Below are 18,315 nucleotides of genomic sequence, written 5' to 3' on the forward strand. Positions count from 1 at the left end.
TGAATTGCTAAGCACAAGGCTTGCTTATTTATAGTAGTTGAGAGTTGGTCAAAGTTGGCTGACTGGACATAAAGTTATTAAACTTTGTCATAAAAATGGCATTAAATGCTAATAAAATACTATAAAATATTGGAAAAATACCAGATAAATCCTAGTTAATTTCCCGAGGCTTCTGTGATGTACTAAGTGATGCACAGGCATATGAATGCATGTTATGCAAAATGCAGAGTGCTTTCTGATGCAAACACTAAGGCTTCTATTGACTCTACATGCATGAATGATTCTCTCCAAGTGGGTTAAGGGACTTGACTGACTAACTGACCCGCTAAGGCTGAGGAATGACCTACGTAGCTCGTGCCTGACTTATCCTGGACTGAGGATATACAATGGGGTCACGGCATACGACAAATATCATCCTACTGGGTTCTAATAATGTACAACTGGTGCACTGCTGATGATGAGCCATCTTGTCACCATGCACTGAGTGCAGAGTGCATGTGACACCATATGGATTCATTGATCATCATTGAGTCATTGAGAACTTAGGAGCAATGCTACCATTGAGAACTTAGGAGCAATGCACTCTGCACTCTGCACTGAGTGCAGAGTGCATGTGACACCATATGGATTCATTGATCATCATTGAGTCATTGAGAACTTAGGAGCAATGCTACCATTGAGTATCTCTATTCAACATTGTATATATTTCATGTTAGTAATACATGGTAGATTAGGTCATCTTCCTCGACTGTGTATTGAGCATGAAGAAGAAGCAGTTTGTACATCTCTTTAAGTCCTCATTAGGTGCTAATCGCAACTATTCGATTCATAAACACGCACCCATGCTACATTGGTATTAGAGCATTAGGTTTGTGATGGCAGAAAGGCTGCAAATGTTTTTTCTCTCATAAGGACGTGGAGATCCATTGCGAAGAACCCCATCATCATTTGCGTTTTCACCGAAGTTTGCGTTTTTTTTCATCAAGGCTGCGTTTTGCAAATTCTGAACCAGATAGCTCGTGTGAAGGGAAGCACTATGATTGACAAGGCTTTGTGAAGTCCAACACTGAGGAAACCAGATGAATATGACGATTTGGCTACCCCACATATATATATGCATCAATGCTTCTAGTCGGTCAGTAGTAATGCTGTCAGCCAGCTATACTTCACAACCACATCATCAGTGCCATGTCACCGCTGCCACGTCATCGCTTCTACGTGGCAATGCCATGTGTCACGTGCACTGTCTTACTGTGCCCATCTGCTGTTATCCGATGTCTAGCTTTGCCTTAAATACTTGTAGGTGTGTCACATAGGGCTTGTCCGAGAGTCACCAAAGAGTCCATGGCTGTAGGGGGCTAGCCATAGGCCCTAGGGAGCCCATGGGACCCTATCGGCCCCAGCACAAGAAGGGCTGCCCAAATTGACATGTGTGAAGCGATGGCAGTAAATGCTGTTTTCCCTCAGTCTCGTGAGCATGCTGACAACAACATAGAAAACTGATTAGCATATGAGGAAGCTATATAAGCAATGATCAGCCTTTGCATCATTCATCTCATATTCTCTGCAAGAGCCATAGTCCAAGGGCCGAGACAGCCAAGGAGCTAAAGGCAAGGTGGAAAGTGTAGATCAAGGGGTCATCTTCAGGTTGAACGCAATCTCAGCCAAGTGAAGGTATCCAAGTCGGTTCATTTCTGGTTATTTACAAATTTACTCATTCAATAAAGCAAATACACCATACGTGATGGGGGCCTTTCAGAGGGTATTTGGGACCCAATCCTGATGGTATTTGTCTCTCTTCTCTCTTTGAACTCTTACTTTCATTACATTGTGCTATATCGTCAAGAACAAAGGGGCTGAAAGTATTTATCAAAGTATAATCCTCATTTGTAAGCTTCCACGTGTTACATGGAGCTAGAGAATGGGAGGCTTTCTTCTCTTGGTTGATTCTCTTCCCTTGGGCTTGGACTGGGAAACCCTTCTTGTAGGGGCGGATAGCCATGCACCTCATCCACCACCTTGCAGGTGGGTGATTGCCAAGTGTTGACTAGACACCCCACACTTGGCATGGGCTGCCCACACAATTTTGTGGCCACCCAATTAATGAGTGGGACGTCCAACTTATAGGTTGTGTGCTCACTCATTTATGAGTGGGACGCCTAAGTTCCTAACTTATGGGTTGTGGTTTCACTCATTAATGAGTGTATCGTTGAGCAAAAATAGACTTAAGTGCAAAACAAGAGTTTGAACCATACTTATGTTATGTACCTGGACACTAAACTACAGATTAGGAAACTAATCCAGTGGGGTTAGGGGCCCCATGATTAGGGATTAGCAAGCTAATATTTGATGTATTTGATGGTTGTACTTGATGTACCGACATATACTTGCTCATAGTTGTTGTACCCACTATGGTGGACTATACTTGTTGATTGCACCATGAGTACCATGTGTGTTTGTGGTACCACCTGCACTTGCAGAACCTTGGTTTTTGATGGAGATTTGGAGACCCCCCCACCCCCAAATCCACTTAACATCCATTTCTCGCCGCTCGATAGTTCTTGAATTTCATAAGGTATTGCCTTTGTAGTTGGCTGCTTGCATGCTTTCCTTCCCTGTGTATCCTCTTTTTCAAGCTCATCCACTTTTGGTGGATCTTCCAAGATTGGACATGGTTAACGACGGTCTTACATACTTTCTCAAGAGGCTTACATGAAAGGCCGGACTTTTTATGGTTTGGGCTCCCCGTTTCATACCTTTTATTATTTTAGGTGCCTGGTCCAGTTTCTTTGGACATTACAATTTCGTAATGTTAGAAGCCTTAAGTATTTAGGCAAATAGAAAGAAAAAACGTGAAGACAAGCATGCAAGGTAAAAACACAAAAACAAATTGCATATATAAATAAATAAATATATATAGTACGGCCGTTCAGGACGTGTGTGGGATGCGCTTGGAGAAAGAGGATCATATTGTCATTTTCATCACCATCGTACCTGTTGTATGACCTTCCGTACCTTTGCCGTACTCTATGGACCTGCACCTGGCCAAACTGTATGGATCCGTACAGATTCTGTACTGCTGTGTTTACGTGGCTGTACCGCCTGTTCTGCTGGTGGTGGTCACTTTTCTCTTGAATCTTTTGCTGTTGGGAACCGTGTTGTACTCTCTGCTGGAGGCCATACAGCACCTTATATACGTGCTGTGGCATCATACATGGTGACTGTACTTCCTAGTACCGATTGAATCTATAGATTGTTCCATATGTATTTGATGGTTGTACTTGATGTACCGACATGTACCTGCTCATAGTTGTTGTACCCGCTATGGTGGACTACACCTACTGAATGCAACATGAGTACCATGTGTGTTTGTGGTACCACCTGTACTTTCTGAGCCTTGGTTTTTGATGGAGATTTGGAGTTCTCGCGCCCCGCCCCCCCCCCCCCCCCCCCGCGCGGCCCCGGCCCCTTTTTCTCCTCCTCGAAGGACATTTCTTTGGAGCATATCATGCAACTACACGTACTGAATGCAACATGAGTACCATGTGTGTTTGTGGTACCACCTGTACTTGCTGAACCTTGGTTTTTGATGGAGATTTGGAGTTCTCCCCCCCCGCCCCCCCATGGTCCTTTTTCTCCTCCTCGAAGGACATTTCTTTGGAGCATATCATGCAAGATGAATGGTTGTCTTACAAGTATCGGCTGTGTGTAGCCAAGGGTGGTGATTTCCATTTGGTGCTTCTGCAAGAAGCCCATGCTTAGGACAGGACGGTGAGGGCTTGATATTCGAGAAGTCGACATGACCCTTTTATTGGCCTCACATGAACCAGGATGTGCATGAGTATGTATGGTTCTGTCAGGTCTGTCAGAAGTGCAAGCTCGACACCAAGAAACCAGCTGGCAAGCTTCATCTGTCGCCAATCTTGGAATTGCCATGGGAGGACATTTCTATGGATTTTGTGGTCAGCTTGCTGAGGAGCTGGAGGTTTCAAACTGAATGTATCCTAAAAGTTGCAGATTAGTGGAGCAAGCACAAACACCTTATTCCATGCAAGTCAGATGCAGATGTCTAGGAGGTGGCAAGGTTTTCTATCAGTGAGGTGTTTGGTTGCATGAACTTCCTAAGGGGATCACATCGGACAAGGATCCAAAGTTCACAGGTGCATTTTGGAAGGCCTTGTTCTATGTTCTATAGACGAAGATACAATTCGGTTTGATACTCTGGAAGGAGTTTTTTGCCATTGATGGGGCATGCCATCAATGACACTGTCCAAGAATAGACAAAGGAGACTCCTTTTGAGGTGGTGTATGGTCATTTGATGTCGAATCTGATGATCCAAGATCTGGAAACTTCTACCGAACATTATTCCATAGATCATGTGGTCCAGGACATGAATCAGATGTTGAAGGAGATCTAGGAGGAGACTTGCAAAGCACAGACCAAGCACCTTCACTAAGTCGATATTCAAGGAAGGAGGCTGGATTTATCGAAGGTCCAGAAGCAGATGCCAGAGGCTCAAGCTGTTTGTGGAAGTTTTGTCTAAGCTTGTTGTGAAAATACGGGATCATCTAAAAGCTTAGTTTAATGTCGTTTTTCAGATGGAGTTACTGATCGATTGGAATGCATCCGCTGTTTCCCTGAGCAATCGTGTGGAGTACCATGGACTGCTCCACCAGTTTAGGATGAACCAAAGCTGGTGGACAGTGGGGGATCGTAGGAAGTGCTGGTGCTAGAACAAATGGTTCTTCATGAATACAAAAAGGGCTCTTGTTGAAAGAAACTCCAGTACCTTCTCAAGTTCAAGGGTAACCCAGTGGAGCAGGTGATGTGGTTTAGAGAAAGAGAGAAGAGCATTGGCAGCGACGATGAAACCATGTAAAGTGATACCATAAAGATGAAACTGGAGCTTCAGTTTCATGCTAAATGATAGTAAGTTGGTCAACCAAAGTCAAAGGCTAGTCAGCACAAGTGGACTGGTCAATGCTGGTATGAACTCTTTAGAACGATGGGAAATATGTTAAAATTGTTCAATTACAGTATAAAATCATTGGTTAAATCTTGGTCAAAGCTCGTCTAACTGTAGTCAATATTGTTTGGACTGATCAATGTTAGTCAATTATAATTAACTGTGGTCAAAACGGCTCAAAATCGGTCTAGTCTATTCCAAAACCAACATCAATAGTACATTCTTGTACAACCCATACGTATGTTAGCTTCGAAGCTGTAAATGTGTCCTTGGCATGCCTTTATTTAGTTTTTCCAAAAAAAAAGCTGGTGCTTTCGCTCTTGGTTTCTTCTAAAAATTCTATCACTTTTGGTCTCATGCATGGCACAAAACTGCCATGAGAAGCAGTAAGCCACTCATGCTAGGAGCAAACCAATCTTGCCTTCATGTGAGATCTTGCTCTTTTGCATGAAGGAAGCCTCATAGCACGATAACATTATATGTGACATATCTTTATGCTTGAAACTGCACCTACTTTTGAGCGTTGATGATGTGCAGTGGGGATGTCGTAGCACACAGTCTATGCTATGCATGATGGAGTTGATGCTTTGAAGCTTTGTGAGTAGACTCTCATGGAGTGAAATCACACTTGAAGTTTGGGAAACAACCTCAACGTTCCATTGGCATACATATAGCATTATACATGATATCATCTTCATAGATACAAGCCCTGCAAAAACCATGTTCAGCATGAAAACGTCTTCCCCTCTTACAAGGTGCAAGCCAATGTTGCTCTCCCATGAGAAGCAAATCTCATAATAAGTTAAACATAATTTGTGATATCTCTTGTTTGCAACAACCATGATAGGTAGGAATAGTGCTCTAGCACCAAGTTGGAATCATTAATCAATGAAATCAGTGCCGAGAATCTTCTTGCGCAAAACATGACTGCCAAACCATGCTGTAACTAGGGTCTGTTGTACTGCCTTCTAGGTTTTAGATCACTGGACAGTTCTCATATCACAGCTAGTGTTTCTATGAGTGGAGTCCTAATGTGCTTCACACATCATGGAAACAAGTGTTTTTTGGCCTTTTATGTTGGTGATGATGGATGGCTTATGTTTTTCTGATGGTTGCATAGTTGCCACTCCTTATGTGGGAACAATATTCAGAAGGTTTAGACTTCCAGCTGTATTTCACCGGAGATTGGTATCACTGTCATTTATTGCTTGCTCTTGCATATTGAGGAGGCATGACTCTAGGTTACGTAGTTAGTTTCTTTCAGAAGTTCTCTTCAATCAAGGGTTACTATAGTTTTTATTGAATGATGTGTTTTAATGGCAGGGTCTGGATGTCTTTGGAGCAGTGGAAGAGCTGCACAACTTAAGTGCCAAGGAAATGAACAAACTGCTAAGAGACTCCCAACATCTCTTCACCTTATGGCTCAGGACCGGGCGAGGGTCTTATATACGAGTGAGTAAGCAGTGCAAGCATTTAGTTGCATAACAGTGGACGGCTTGCTGGCCTCTCTTTTAAGTAATTTAAACTAGCAGCAGAAGAGCATCTCTTGGGATCTTTAGTATCATGGCTGCTTTTCCACCAAAAACAGGTCAATTTGGAGCGGTTGGTGTCACGGCTACCTCTACATTTACTTGCCTGCTTGGCATCGAGGGGAGCTGAGCCTCGATGCCGTTATTTACTGCGTGGTGTTCGCCTTCTTCACTCTCTTAGTGATCTTGCACTTCGTCATCCCAAGCTCGAGCAGGTAAATTAAATACAAAGATAAACCATTTGCTTTTGATCTTTTTGGTTGAAACATGAAGCCAATGCATGTTGTCTCTATTGTCAAAGCTCACTCCTTCTACAAAGAGCTAGAGATTACACAGAAAAAGCTTGTGCTTTTATGTGTTCTTGATCTGATAGTAGTGGAGCTCTATGTTGTGATCAGGAGTCCCATCTTATCTAATGCATCATTATCTGTAACAGATGTACATGGACATTCTGAGCTAGGGCTAGACTAGTGGTGGAAGGGGAGGGATGATACATGGTGGTAGGGGATTGGCAAAAAATGAAAGGCGCAAATGTAAGCTTTGTACATAGAGGAAAGATGGCCAGACAATGTTCATTGAGCAAGGGTTGTAGCCAACTTTTGTAACTCTTTCTATCTTTATTCCTATTAGTTAAAAAAATACTTGGGGGGGTTGCTTTACCTGGCCATTAAGACCTAGTGATAATGTTATGTTTATATTTTCTGAGCCCAGTTCTCTATATGCACGCATTGTGTTTATTGCAAACTCTCTTGTTTTATACAAGCTGGACACTATGGTCAAGGGAAAAGGTGTTACAGACACCAAAGTCCATGAGAGTGTTGGGTTTTTATCTTCATACTTGTACCTTCTATGGGAGTGCTGGTGGTTGGTAGGTGGGCCGGGGCACTTTTTACTTCCCTTATGGAAGGTTTTTTCCCCCAGGCTAATAATAGGCTAGGGGCACTCTGTTTTAGGCCTAGATAGCACTTAGAGGTGTGCTTAGTAGGCATAACCTAATCTATTAGGTTATGTGCATAACATTACATTGTAGAATTTTTTCTTTGAACAACTACTGCAATACAACAGACGTTTTTTGCTCTCTCCTGCATTTTGGCCCTCATTCTCTTGCATCCACCTCCTTCATTTGGTATCAGAGCCTGGCTCTACACTCCCGTGAGCTCCCCCACCGCATTCCCCACGCGAGGAACTCTCAGAGACGACATCGAAGTTCTGTTTTCTTGCTGCAGCTACTGCAAAACAGTGCGCCGCCCTATTTTCCAGCACCCGGGAGCTTGCTCTCGCTTTCTATAGCCGGAAACTGCATCGGGAGGTCTTCTAGAGCTGGTGCGCACGGAGCTTGCTCTCGCTTTCTGTAGCCGGAAACTGCATCGGGAGGTCTTCTAGAGCTGGTGCGCAGCCTTCTAGTGCTGGTGCGCAGCATTTCCAGCAAGAAACCGGCCTGTTTCAGCCTCCAGGAGCCTCCAAAAAATCAGGGCGCATCATTTCCAGCCTGTTCCCGACAAGTTCCAGCCCTGTTCGTGGTCAAACCAGCTCAAATTTGCTGCGCACTAGTCTTCTACAGAACGTGGGTAAATAAAAATCATTTTTTTTAATCAGTTTCCTCCCTTCCAGAAGCTTGTGGGTACCTGCAGGTGTCCATTTCAGGCTTGGAAATTGGGGATTTCGACTCCCATGAACTGCAGTAGCAGAAATCAGCGTGTGGGTAGCACGTATGCACTCTATTGGTTGAGGCATTGCCTTCCAGTCAAGGGGCTTTCTGTATTTTCTTTGTTGTATGCCCGGTTTATGCTTGGTACAGCAAGAAAAGTGCCCGTCCACTCAGGAATTGAGTGCGAAATTGGGGGGATTTTATGCCTAATTCAGTTCAGAAATTAAAAGGTGCATTTGGAACAAAAAGGGGGATGCTTTGCTCTCAGTTTTGACACTGAGAAGGGATTTACAGATTGGGACAGCAAGTTATAGCAGTGACATTGCTCTTGTGCAGTGAAAGGGTGCAGTACTGAGGTTGTGCCCATCTAGGAAGAGATTTTTTATTTGAGGTCTCTATTTTATCTCCTTGCAGGTGATCTTTGCAGTGACACATATTGCCATGGGGAAAGATGGTGTGCTTGATTTACTTTCAGCCGAGAACAAACTTGATGGCAGTAACAACTACCCTTTGTGGTCATACATGATGAAGCACATACTTGTAGCCAATGGGTTGAGCAAGATTGTTGACGGTACTGAGGTTAGACCTGGTACACGTGCTACACCACATGATGATGACTCTGCCACTACTTCTACTGTCACACATAGTAGAAGAACAGCTCCTTCACCATCAATGCCATCCACCGAGGCTCAGCAAAAGTGGGATGAGAAAGATGCAAAAGCACATGCGATGATTGCATTGTCTGTGAAGACTGGTATTATTCCACATATACGGTCTTGCCAGACGGCAAAGGATGCATGGGATTGTTTGGTTAATTTGTACCAGGTACGAAATGAGGCCAAAGTTGCCTATCTCAAAAGGCAACTAGAGCATCTTGTTATGCATGAGGGAGATGTTATGGATGATTTTCTCACCAAGTTCAAGGACTTGCGTGAACAGTTAATTTCTCTCGGTGAGGAGATGTCAGATGGTTCATTGGTCACCATTATCCTAAATGGTATTCCAGATTCTTATCAATCACTTGCATCCACATTGCGTCTTATTATGAAAGGGAACCCAGACTCTTTCAAGCTTGATGACTTGGTGCAGGTGTTGTTGCAAGAAGAGCAATCAAGAGAGAATCGGAATATTATGAAGGAAGGGGATCAGGCCTTTTATGCAGGGCAGAAAGGAAGAGGGAAAGCTGCAAATAAAGTAGCTGGAAACAAAAGCAAAACAGCACCAAATCAGCCCTCTCCCAGTGGGGAGAAAGAGGATGCAAAGGGCAAAAAGAAGGGCAAGTGTCATTATTGCAGGAAGCCAGGGCATCACATCAATGAATGTCGCAAGAGGCTTGCAAAGGAGAAAGAAAGGGGCACAAAACGAGAAGCAAATGTTGCAGTAACGGATACCCATGCAAGTGAGAAGCAGGAAGTAGCAAACTACACTCACATTACTCATGATGATGATTATGATGAGGAGTGGGCATTTATGGTAGTTTGCAGCTATGATCCTTCTATGCATGATGATGTATGTCTCTCTGTAGCTAGTACTCAGGAATGGTACTTTGACAGTGGTGCTAGCAAGCATATTACAGCACACAGAGAGCTATTCTCAGATTTTGTGACTACCTCACAAGGGGGTATGGTCACATGTGCCAATAACTCCAGCTATCCAGTGCAGGGAGTTGGCAAGGTTGTGTTGAATTCAGCCCACGGTGGTTCTTTCACCTTGAGTCACGTGTTGTATGTGCCAGGTATCAGAAAGAATCTTATATCCGTCCCTGTAGTTGCCTTGGGAGGATTGGATGTGAAATTCTCAGGACCAAAATGCACAGTGCATGATCTTGAGGATGCAGGCACCATAGTGGCTTCAGGCACACTCCGCAAAGGATTGTATAGGCTGGATCATTATGCAGCAAGTACACATGATGCTATGGCAGTGGTAAGCACAGAGGAGAGGGCCAATGCTGAATTATGGCATGCACGGTTTGGTCACTTAAACTTTAAGAGCTTACAGAGACTCCATGCACATGAGATGGTGTTAGACATGCCACAGATACATGCCCCTGGAAGACATGTTTGTGAGGGGTGTATATTGGGAAAGATGCATCGAGCTCCATTCCCGAAAGATGCCACTGTAAGAGCTGTCCGCAAATTGCAGCTTATACACAGTGATGTATATGGTCCCATGAGGACACACAGTCTTGGTGGTTATGCATATTTCCTCACTTTCATAGATGACTTTTCATGCTTTACATGGGTGTATCCTTTGAGGCATAAGTCAGAGGTGTTTGTCAGGTTCAAAGAGTTTCTTGCCATGCAGGAAAATCAAACCTCAGAAAGGGTGAGTACATTGCGTACTGATAGAGGTGGAGAGTATATGTCAGATGCCTTTCATGGTCTTTTGGCAGAAAAGGGAATTATACATCAATGTACAGTGCCATACACTCCCCAACAGAATGGGAAGGCGGAACGAAAGAACCGTACTATGATGGAAATGGCACGGTGCATGATTAAGGCTAAAGGCCTGCCCCCAAGTTTTTGGTTGGAAGCAATCATTTGCGCCAATTATGTGTTGAACAGGTGTCCAACCAAAGCTCTTCAAAACATTACACCTTGTGAGGCATGGACAGGCAGGAAACCTACAGTTCAGCATTTTAAAGTATTTGGATGCCTGGCATATGCACTTATCCCTGAGCACAAGCGAGGAAAACTTGATGATAAGGCTGAAAAATGCATTTTTGTGGGATATAGCACTGAAAGCAAAGGCTACCGGTTGTATCACCCAGGTACACGGAAAATTATTGTGAGCAGAGATGTAATGTTTGCGGAGGATTCAGTCCTACCAATGCAGTCCATTAGGCAGCAGCCTGCAGTTTATTCTCGTGACATCTTTGAGTTTTTGTTGCCTTAGAGGGAGGGAAACACAGCCCCACATTTGGAGCCTGTGGAGGAGCCTGTGACAACAACAACGCAGCCCACTAATGTGCAGGAAATTAATGAGCAGGAAATTACAGTTGGTTTGCAGCCAACTAATCATGATGTGCCACAGGTTGATGTGCCTGAATCTTTCAGAAGGGTACCTAGGTGGCTCACCGAGACACTAAAGGACAGCCCTCTCGATATGCCTTTGTCAAGCAGGACAAGATTGGGTGCACGCAGAGCTCAGGGTCTTTGTACTGAGTATGCTTTGGAGAGCACAAGTCATGAAGAAGAGCCTGTCTCTTTTGAAGAGGCAGAAGAAGATCCGCATTGGATGGCAGCCATGCAATCAGAATTTGATGCAATCATGAAGAATGATACATGGTTTCTGACAGACTTGCCAGTGGGCAAGAAAGCAATTGGTGTGAAGTGGGTTTATAAGATTAAGAGGCATGCAGATGGCTCAGTGGAGAGATACAAGGCTCGTCTTGTAGCCAAAGGGTATGCACAGCAGAAGGGCATTGACTATGATGAAACCTTTGCCCCCACTTCCAGGATGACTACTGTCAGGAGTTTGATAGCATTGGCTGGTCATCATGCATGGGTTATACACCAGCTGGACATAAAGACCGCATTTCTCAATGGAGATATTACAGAGGAGGTCTATGTACTTCAGCCCCCAGGTTTTAAAGTGAAAGGACAAGAAGCTAAGGTGTGCAGGTTGCAGAAGGCCCTGTATGGTCTTAAGCAATCACCTAGAGCTTGGTATGCTAAGATTGATTCCCATTTGCTTTCACAGGGCTTTGTACGCAGTTCAGCAGAGAGTACTCTATACATTAAGAGTACTACTGGGGTGTTTCTCGTCATCGTACTTTATGTCGATGACATGCTGCTTACAGGACCTCGAGAGGATCATATTGCAGCCTTTAAGGCTGAATTACAGCAAACCTTTGAGATGTCAGACCTTGGTCCTTTGCACTACTATCTTGGGATACAGTTTATGCAGACAGAGAGGGGCATATTTTTGCAGCAAAGTATGTATATTCAGAATTTGCTGCAGCGGTTTTCCCTTCAGGATAGCAAGCCCGTGGCTACTCCTGTGGAGCCAGGTGCAAGGTTGAGTCTTGAGGACAGTGGGGAGCCGTTTGATGGCACTCTTTACATGCAGGCTGTGGGATCATTGCTTTATGTGTGCAACACTAGGCCTGACATACAATATGGGGTCTCTTTATTAAGCAGATATATGCACTGCCCAGGAACAAAACATTGGCAAGCAGTGAAACGGGTGTTTAGGTACTTGAAAGGTACTATGCATCTTGGATTGTTCTATCCCAGGGGGGGGAATATCACGCTTGCATGGTTTCAGTGATTCAGACTGGGCAGGTGATTATGACACCAGGGTGTCCACGACAGGTTATTGCTTCTACATTGGAGATGCATGTGTTTCATGGCTTAGCAAGAAGCAACCAACTGTGGCCACCTCTAGTTGTGAAGCAGAGTACAGGGCTGCTTTCACAGCTACTCTTGAGTGTGTATGGCTCAGGAGATTATTTGCAGATCTGGGTATGGAGCAGCATGCTCCCACATCCCTCTACACTGACAGTATGAGTGCCTTGGCTGTTGCCAAGAATCCCGTGTTTCACGCTCGCACAAAGCATATAGAGGTGCACTATCATTATGTCAGAGAGAGACTCTTAGCAGGGGAGATCAGCATGTTTCATGTGTCGACACACGACAATGTAGCAGACATCTTCACCAAGGCATTACCTCGTGATAAGTTTGAGAGCTTTCGACAGCTTTTGAACTTACTTCCTTTCGGTGATTGAGGCTACATCCCTGTATATGTACATACACCACACATCACTCCAGGGGGGTTTGTTGGGTTTTTATCTTCATACTTGTACCTTCTATGGGAGTGCTGGTGGTTGGTAGGTGGGCCGGGGCACTTTTTACTTCCCTTATGGAAGGTTTTTCCCCCCAGGCTAATAATAGGCTAGGGGCACTCTGTTTTAGGCCTAGATAGCACTTAGAGGTGTGCTTAGTAGGCATAACCTAATCTATTAGGTTATGTGCATAACATTACATTGTAGAATTTTTTCTTTGAACAACTACTGCAATACAACAGACGTTTTTTGCTCTCTCCTGCATTTTGGCCCTCATTCTCTTGCATCCACCTCCTTCATTTTGAGAGCACACCATTATAATCCAGAAACTTCGTAACCCAAGCATTTCAAATCATAAACGCATAGTTATATTGAATAGTTCTTCCCAAATATCTAGTCCCACTTCTGAATCTGTACTTTACATTAATCAAGGCCATTCTGGTTCAGGCTGTCTTTCTGAAGACGAGAACAATCCTTGTTGGAAATGTAGTCTAAATGAATCATGCATCACGCCTCCATTTTAGGGCATTCAGGTCGGATGCCTTGCACTGTTGGCAGGTGTGGACCGACAACACTTGTCTGCAGGGTTGATCACAAAACATGGACACAGAATATCTTCGTAAGGCTAATAAAGAATTGTTGTAGCCCAGCTGTAAAAGCACATGGCTGGTGGCCTGCTGGTGCAGGTGTAGGTTAAATCTTCACAGTTTGTCTGGGCTGGATGCAATTTTACTTGCGTGTGTCCGAATGGTGGCAAGGTGCAGGCGGCTTCCCTATGAACAGGGGGTTTCTTCTGGACAACTTTTTGTTCAATCGGATGGTGCCAACTCTCCCCTGGTGGAAGAGTGGGCACCCCCTTGTGAACTGGGCCTTCGTAACAAGACTACAAAAATGCCGCTGCCCAGATGTTTGATAAACATTGAGTTCCAAACTAAAACACTGAATTTCAAGACTCTGCTGTTTATTATTTGCAGAGTTTTCTTCAAGAAGTTAAAATTAGGGAGCAGATTCTGGACCTGATCATATACATGCTGATTACTCTGGCAGGCCCAGAGCAGGTACATAATCTTTGCAGAAGTGGTACATGGTCAGTTTTCATGTCATAAAACATGGAGTGATGTTGAAGTCTCTTTGCTTGATAGTTTTGGATTTCACTTATCTACAGTAATTAGTTTAAGCCCTGATACATATTTGTTACGATGCAGGAAGGACGGCATGGAAGCTCTTTTGCAATCTTACATGCAGCTCTTGTTGCATGTACTTTGCATCTACTTCCTGCGTTTGTGGCAGGTGAATGGTCGGATCTCGTGCCTGTTCTCTTGGTGCATCCTAAGGTAAGGGTCATTTTAAAGGTATGTGATCCATTTTGAGCTTCTATAATAGGCTCAAGATATCACTAAACTCATTGAAGAAATACTCTTTCCCACCATCCGATCTCAAGAATTTTATTTGTACTCTTTTTCTTTCTCGACTAAGACTTTAAATCTCTAAAAGTGAGCAAACACCTCACTTTTCTCCTTTATAAAATAAACCCACACTTTTCTAGTGTGATCATCAATAAATATAACATAATAACTGCAACTTGCAATTGTTGCAGTCTTGGTCGGCTTCCATACATTCGAATGTATAACATCTAATGGCCTTGCACTGACATGCTTTTCATGTGGAAAAGCGTGTTTGGCGTGCATACCAAGCTGGTATGCTTCACATACTTTATGCAGACCATTGACCTTAAACTTTGGCAAACCTGCAACAATATTTTGGGCCTGCATAGACTTTAGTTGCTGTATATTCGCATGACCAATGTGCTTGGGCCATATGTCCATATTTGCAATTACACCTATTTCACAATCTTTGTATAAGTATTCTTGGAATAGGTAGTAAAAGACAATTTTGGTTTTTTTAATGAATGTGCATAGCAATACAATACTATGTGTTGCTCCTTTGTCTCCTTGTCAAGTCTCCTTCTATGTGTCATAAAGGATGGAGTTACCCATTATATTGCCTCAATGTGTGGGGTCACTTGACCTATATAAATGTTGGTATGTGGATGCACGGCTCCTTGAGAAGTTCACCTCTATTGGTTTCTCTTTGTATGTGAATTAATGCTTGCTCTTTCCCACCCTATAGGTATGAAACATCACGACCTTGTTCTTGTGTAGGTTTATCTGTAAATCTTCTTGCTTACCGAAGATCTCTAGTGCATCCAATTGCTTCTGAAGCTCTTCTGGAGATGAAGAGGAAACTTGCTTCTGAAGCCCTTCTAGAGATGAAGAGGAAATTAATGTAATATCTTTTGCATAGAATATAATAGCAATATAGAAAAGAAAGATCTTATTATTGTCTATGAAAGACCCAAAGAGTCAATGAGACCAAGCTGTAGTTCAACTGTGCCATGAATAGTCTAAAATTCAGAACATGGAAAAAGAAACAAAACACCATGAGAAAAAAGAGTTTGAACTTTGCATACCACATGAGCCTGGCAAATATAAATGATAGTAATGTATCCAAATAGGAAACCAACTCGTGTGTCGCCCTCATCATAATATGTAGCATACCTAGCCTTAGTACCTACCTCCTGGGTCAGTGCATCTCTGTATTGCTGGAGCATGTCCTTAATCTGGAGCTATGGGACGAAGGTCTCACGGGTCCACTGGAAGAAAGAAAGAAAGGTTTAGAGAGAGATTACAATGCTAGAGAGAGAGTACAAAGTACACGACTCAATGATATGGGACGAAGGTCTCATGGGTCCATTGGAAGAAAGAAAGGTTTAGAGAGAGATTACAATGCTAGAAAGAGAGTACAAAGTACACGACTCAATGATATGACTGTTGATTGATTTCAATGAAATACATGCACCTTTATAGGTTACAGAGGTTGGCTCAATGATATCACTGTATACGTCTGGCGCACACAATTATTTGATACCTCCCTAAGAGGTGGTTCACACACAGACTAGACACTACCACTCTCTAAGAGCTGGTTCACACATACACACATAAGCAATACCTTGATCCCAACAACGGATTGCCTCATACTGTGTTAAGGATAAATCTACACTCATCGTTTCTCATGCTAGTTTCCTAGGTTAAGGATAAATCACATGGCTCTAGTTTCACATGCCAGTTATGGGGTTGTAAGGGTAAGGACATATGTCACCAGCCTGGACATTTCCCAGTATGAAAGGAGTTTGGTGGACTCTAGGATGTCTAAATATTTGGAAAGTACAAGCTTTGGGAATGGGGGATTATCCTAGAATACAAAGGACCACACTCTTAAAATTTAGGAGAGTTGCTATTTTTGGCCCAACTTCGATGGAAATTCTGTTCGTGTCATTACATCTGGAATTGAGGAGATACCAAGAGTTGGCAAAGTGCCTATGACAGAATGTCTACCAGTTGGGATATTTTTAGAGAGAAAGTTTATGGAAGGACCCATCTCTTAGATTGGGACATGTGGCAAGAAAGTGGACCAAAGTGAGACAAGTGGCCTGACACTTGTTAGAAAGTACATCAAAGTGAGACAAGTGGCCTCACACTTGTCACTTCAGCTATTGTGTGGCTCTCCACTTGTCATTGTAGCCTTCTCTTACCATTTTAGCTCATGGGAGGTTCAAATCTATAAATTGGAGCCCTCTCTCTTCATTAATAGAGGCTCTCTTGCTGCACACTAGCCTCTACCACCGTTGTAGGCTACCCTAATGATGGCTACTCTCTTTCTCTCTCTCTTGAAGGCTGTCCATGAAGAATACCGGCTGCTGGGGACTGTTTTGGAGGCTTCCATCGCGAAGAAATAGTGAAGGCAAGGGTATTTAATCATTCATTATGATTTCTAGCCATTGTACTTGTTGTACCAACTTTTGTACTTGCTGTACCAGCCATTGTATTGGCTGTATCAGTCCTTGTACTTGTACTTGCTGTATCACCCATTATATCGGCTGTACCAGCTTCTATACTTGCTGTACCAGCCACTGTACCTGCTGTACTAGTCAATGTACATGTTGTACGAGCATTTGTACTTGCTGTACTTGCCATCGTACCGATTGTACCAGCCACTGTACCTGTTGTACCAGCCACTGTACCGGTTGTACCAGCCACTGTACCTGCTATACCGGTTGAATGGAGAGTTATACTTGCTGTACCACCTCTATTGCATGAAGACCCGTGGTTTTTGGGGAAGAATCAGTACCCACACGGAGGTATATGGATTATATTGTTGGCTCGGCATTTCTACAGCCTATGTTCCGGCTTGGTAGCCTCGTGTTGGGCTGTGTTATGGCATTTGTATATGGATAATCCGGCATCTCCCGTGGAGAGAGTAAGGCCCTCAAAGCTTGTACATGATATTATTCTCCTTGGGTAATAAAATACTCCAAGGAGGGGGGGGGTCGGCCCATTCCGGCCTCTATGCGGTGTCACACGTGCAAGCTCCATTTTCAGCATTTGTGGATGATTTGTCCAGCTTTATGTTTTATGCAAAGTGATGATGGATGTGTTAAGGCTATGGCCATGTTTTAAGTGTTTTAATATGCATTGATGGTATCAACAAGTGTGTCAAAGGCCCTAGTCCCCCGGGCACTCACTGCCTCGAGTTACAACATACAAGAGATCAGGTCACACAAAAGAAAACAACACACACAATGGACTTAAAAATCCCAATCATCAACACAATAGTTGGCCTCCTGTATGGAGGGCTCTTCAACAATGTTAGCAATGTTTTTCTTTGAATAACAATCTTTTCCAAGATAATTGCTTTTCCAAAACATACCACAAGGATTTATGTTGAAACAATTCTTTTCCAAATGAAGATGATTGCTTTTCAATCTGGGAAAAAGCCGTAGAGCTGGAGCTTTCCCCCCTTCTGCACATCTGAGTCTCCCCTTGTGCTGCCCCGCCTCTCTTGCCGTGTGTGTTTCCGTGAGCCTTCGTCCTCTCCCACTCTCTCCAATCTTGTGCCCCTTGAGCCCTTCATCGCTTGCGCTCGCCGCCTTCTGTGTGGCCCCTCTCCAGCCCTTGTGCTTGCGTTTTCTGCCCTTCCTCCCCCCTCTACCTCTTGTGTGCGCCCTTGCCTCCTCTTCGTGCCGCCTCTTCCTTTGGCTCCCTCGGACCTCCAACCTCCCTCCTCCGCCTTTGCCAGCTGCCTTCTCGCCTCCCTTTCCGTGTGTGCCCCCCTCCTTCGTGCTCCCATATGCCTTCTTCCTTGGCTGCCTTGCCGCGTTTGCTTCCGCCTCCCAGCCTCTTCTGCCTCGCTTCTCCCCCTTTGTTGTACGCTCGCGTCGCATTCCTTCCGCCCTTGTGTTCTTTGCCGGCCTGCTCGAGTCCCATGCTTTGCAACCCCTCAGCCTGCCTCAGCTCGGGAGGGTGATTGAATCCCCTCCCTCCACCG

At 44.0% G+C, this 18,315-nt stretch overlaps 1 protein-coding gene across 4 annotated transcripts in view; it reads left to right on the plus strand.

Annotated features, from left to right (window-relative positions):
• LOC147613264 (uncharacterized) overlaps nt 1-18,315 on the plus strand; it is a 229,187-nt gene that overhangs the window by 5,760 nt on the left and 205,112 nt on the right. Inside the window, exons 2-6 of one of the 4 annotated variants that reach the window (XM_086782544.1) lie at nt 4,600-4,987; nt 6,291-6,419; nt 6,556-6,711; nt 13,905-13,988; nt 14,136-14,264. In XM_086782544.1, the coding sequence (XP_086638670.1) occupies nt 4,982-4,987; nt 6,291-6,419; nt 6,556-6,711; nt 13,905-13,988; nt 14,136-14,264 (504 nt within the window). In that variant the 5' untranslated portion in view covers nt 4,600-4,981. The remainder of the gene's footprint in view (nt 1-4,599; nt 4,988-6,290; nt 6,420-6,555; nt 6,712-13,904; nt 13,989-14,135; nt 14,265-18,315) is intronic. The other 3 variants (XM_086782547.1, XM_086782543.1, XM_086782546.1) reach the window with 3 other exon arrangements.

Source organism: Cibotium barometz, chromosome 44, assembly GCF_041138505.1.
Source record: "Cibotium barometz isolate CiBa-2024 chromosome 44, ASM4113850v1, whole genome shotgun sequence".
NCBI classification, from domain to species: Eukaryota; Viridiplantae; Streptophyta; class Polypodiopsida; order Cyatheales; family Cibotiaceae; genus Cibotium; species Cibotium barometz.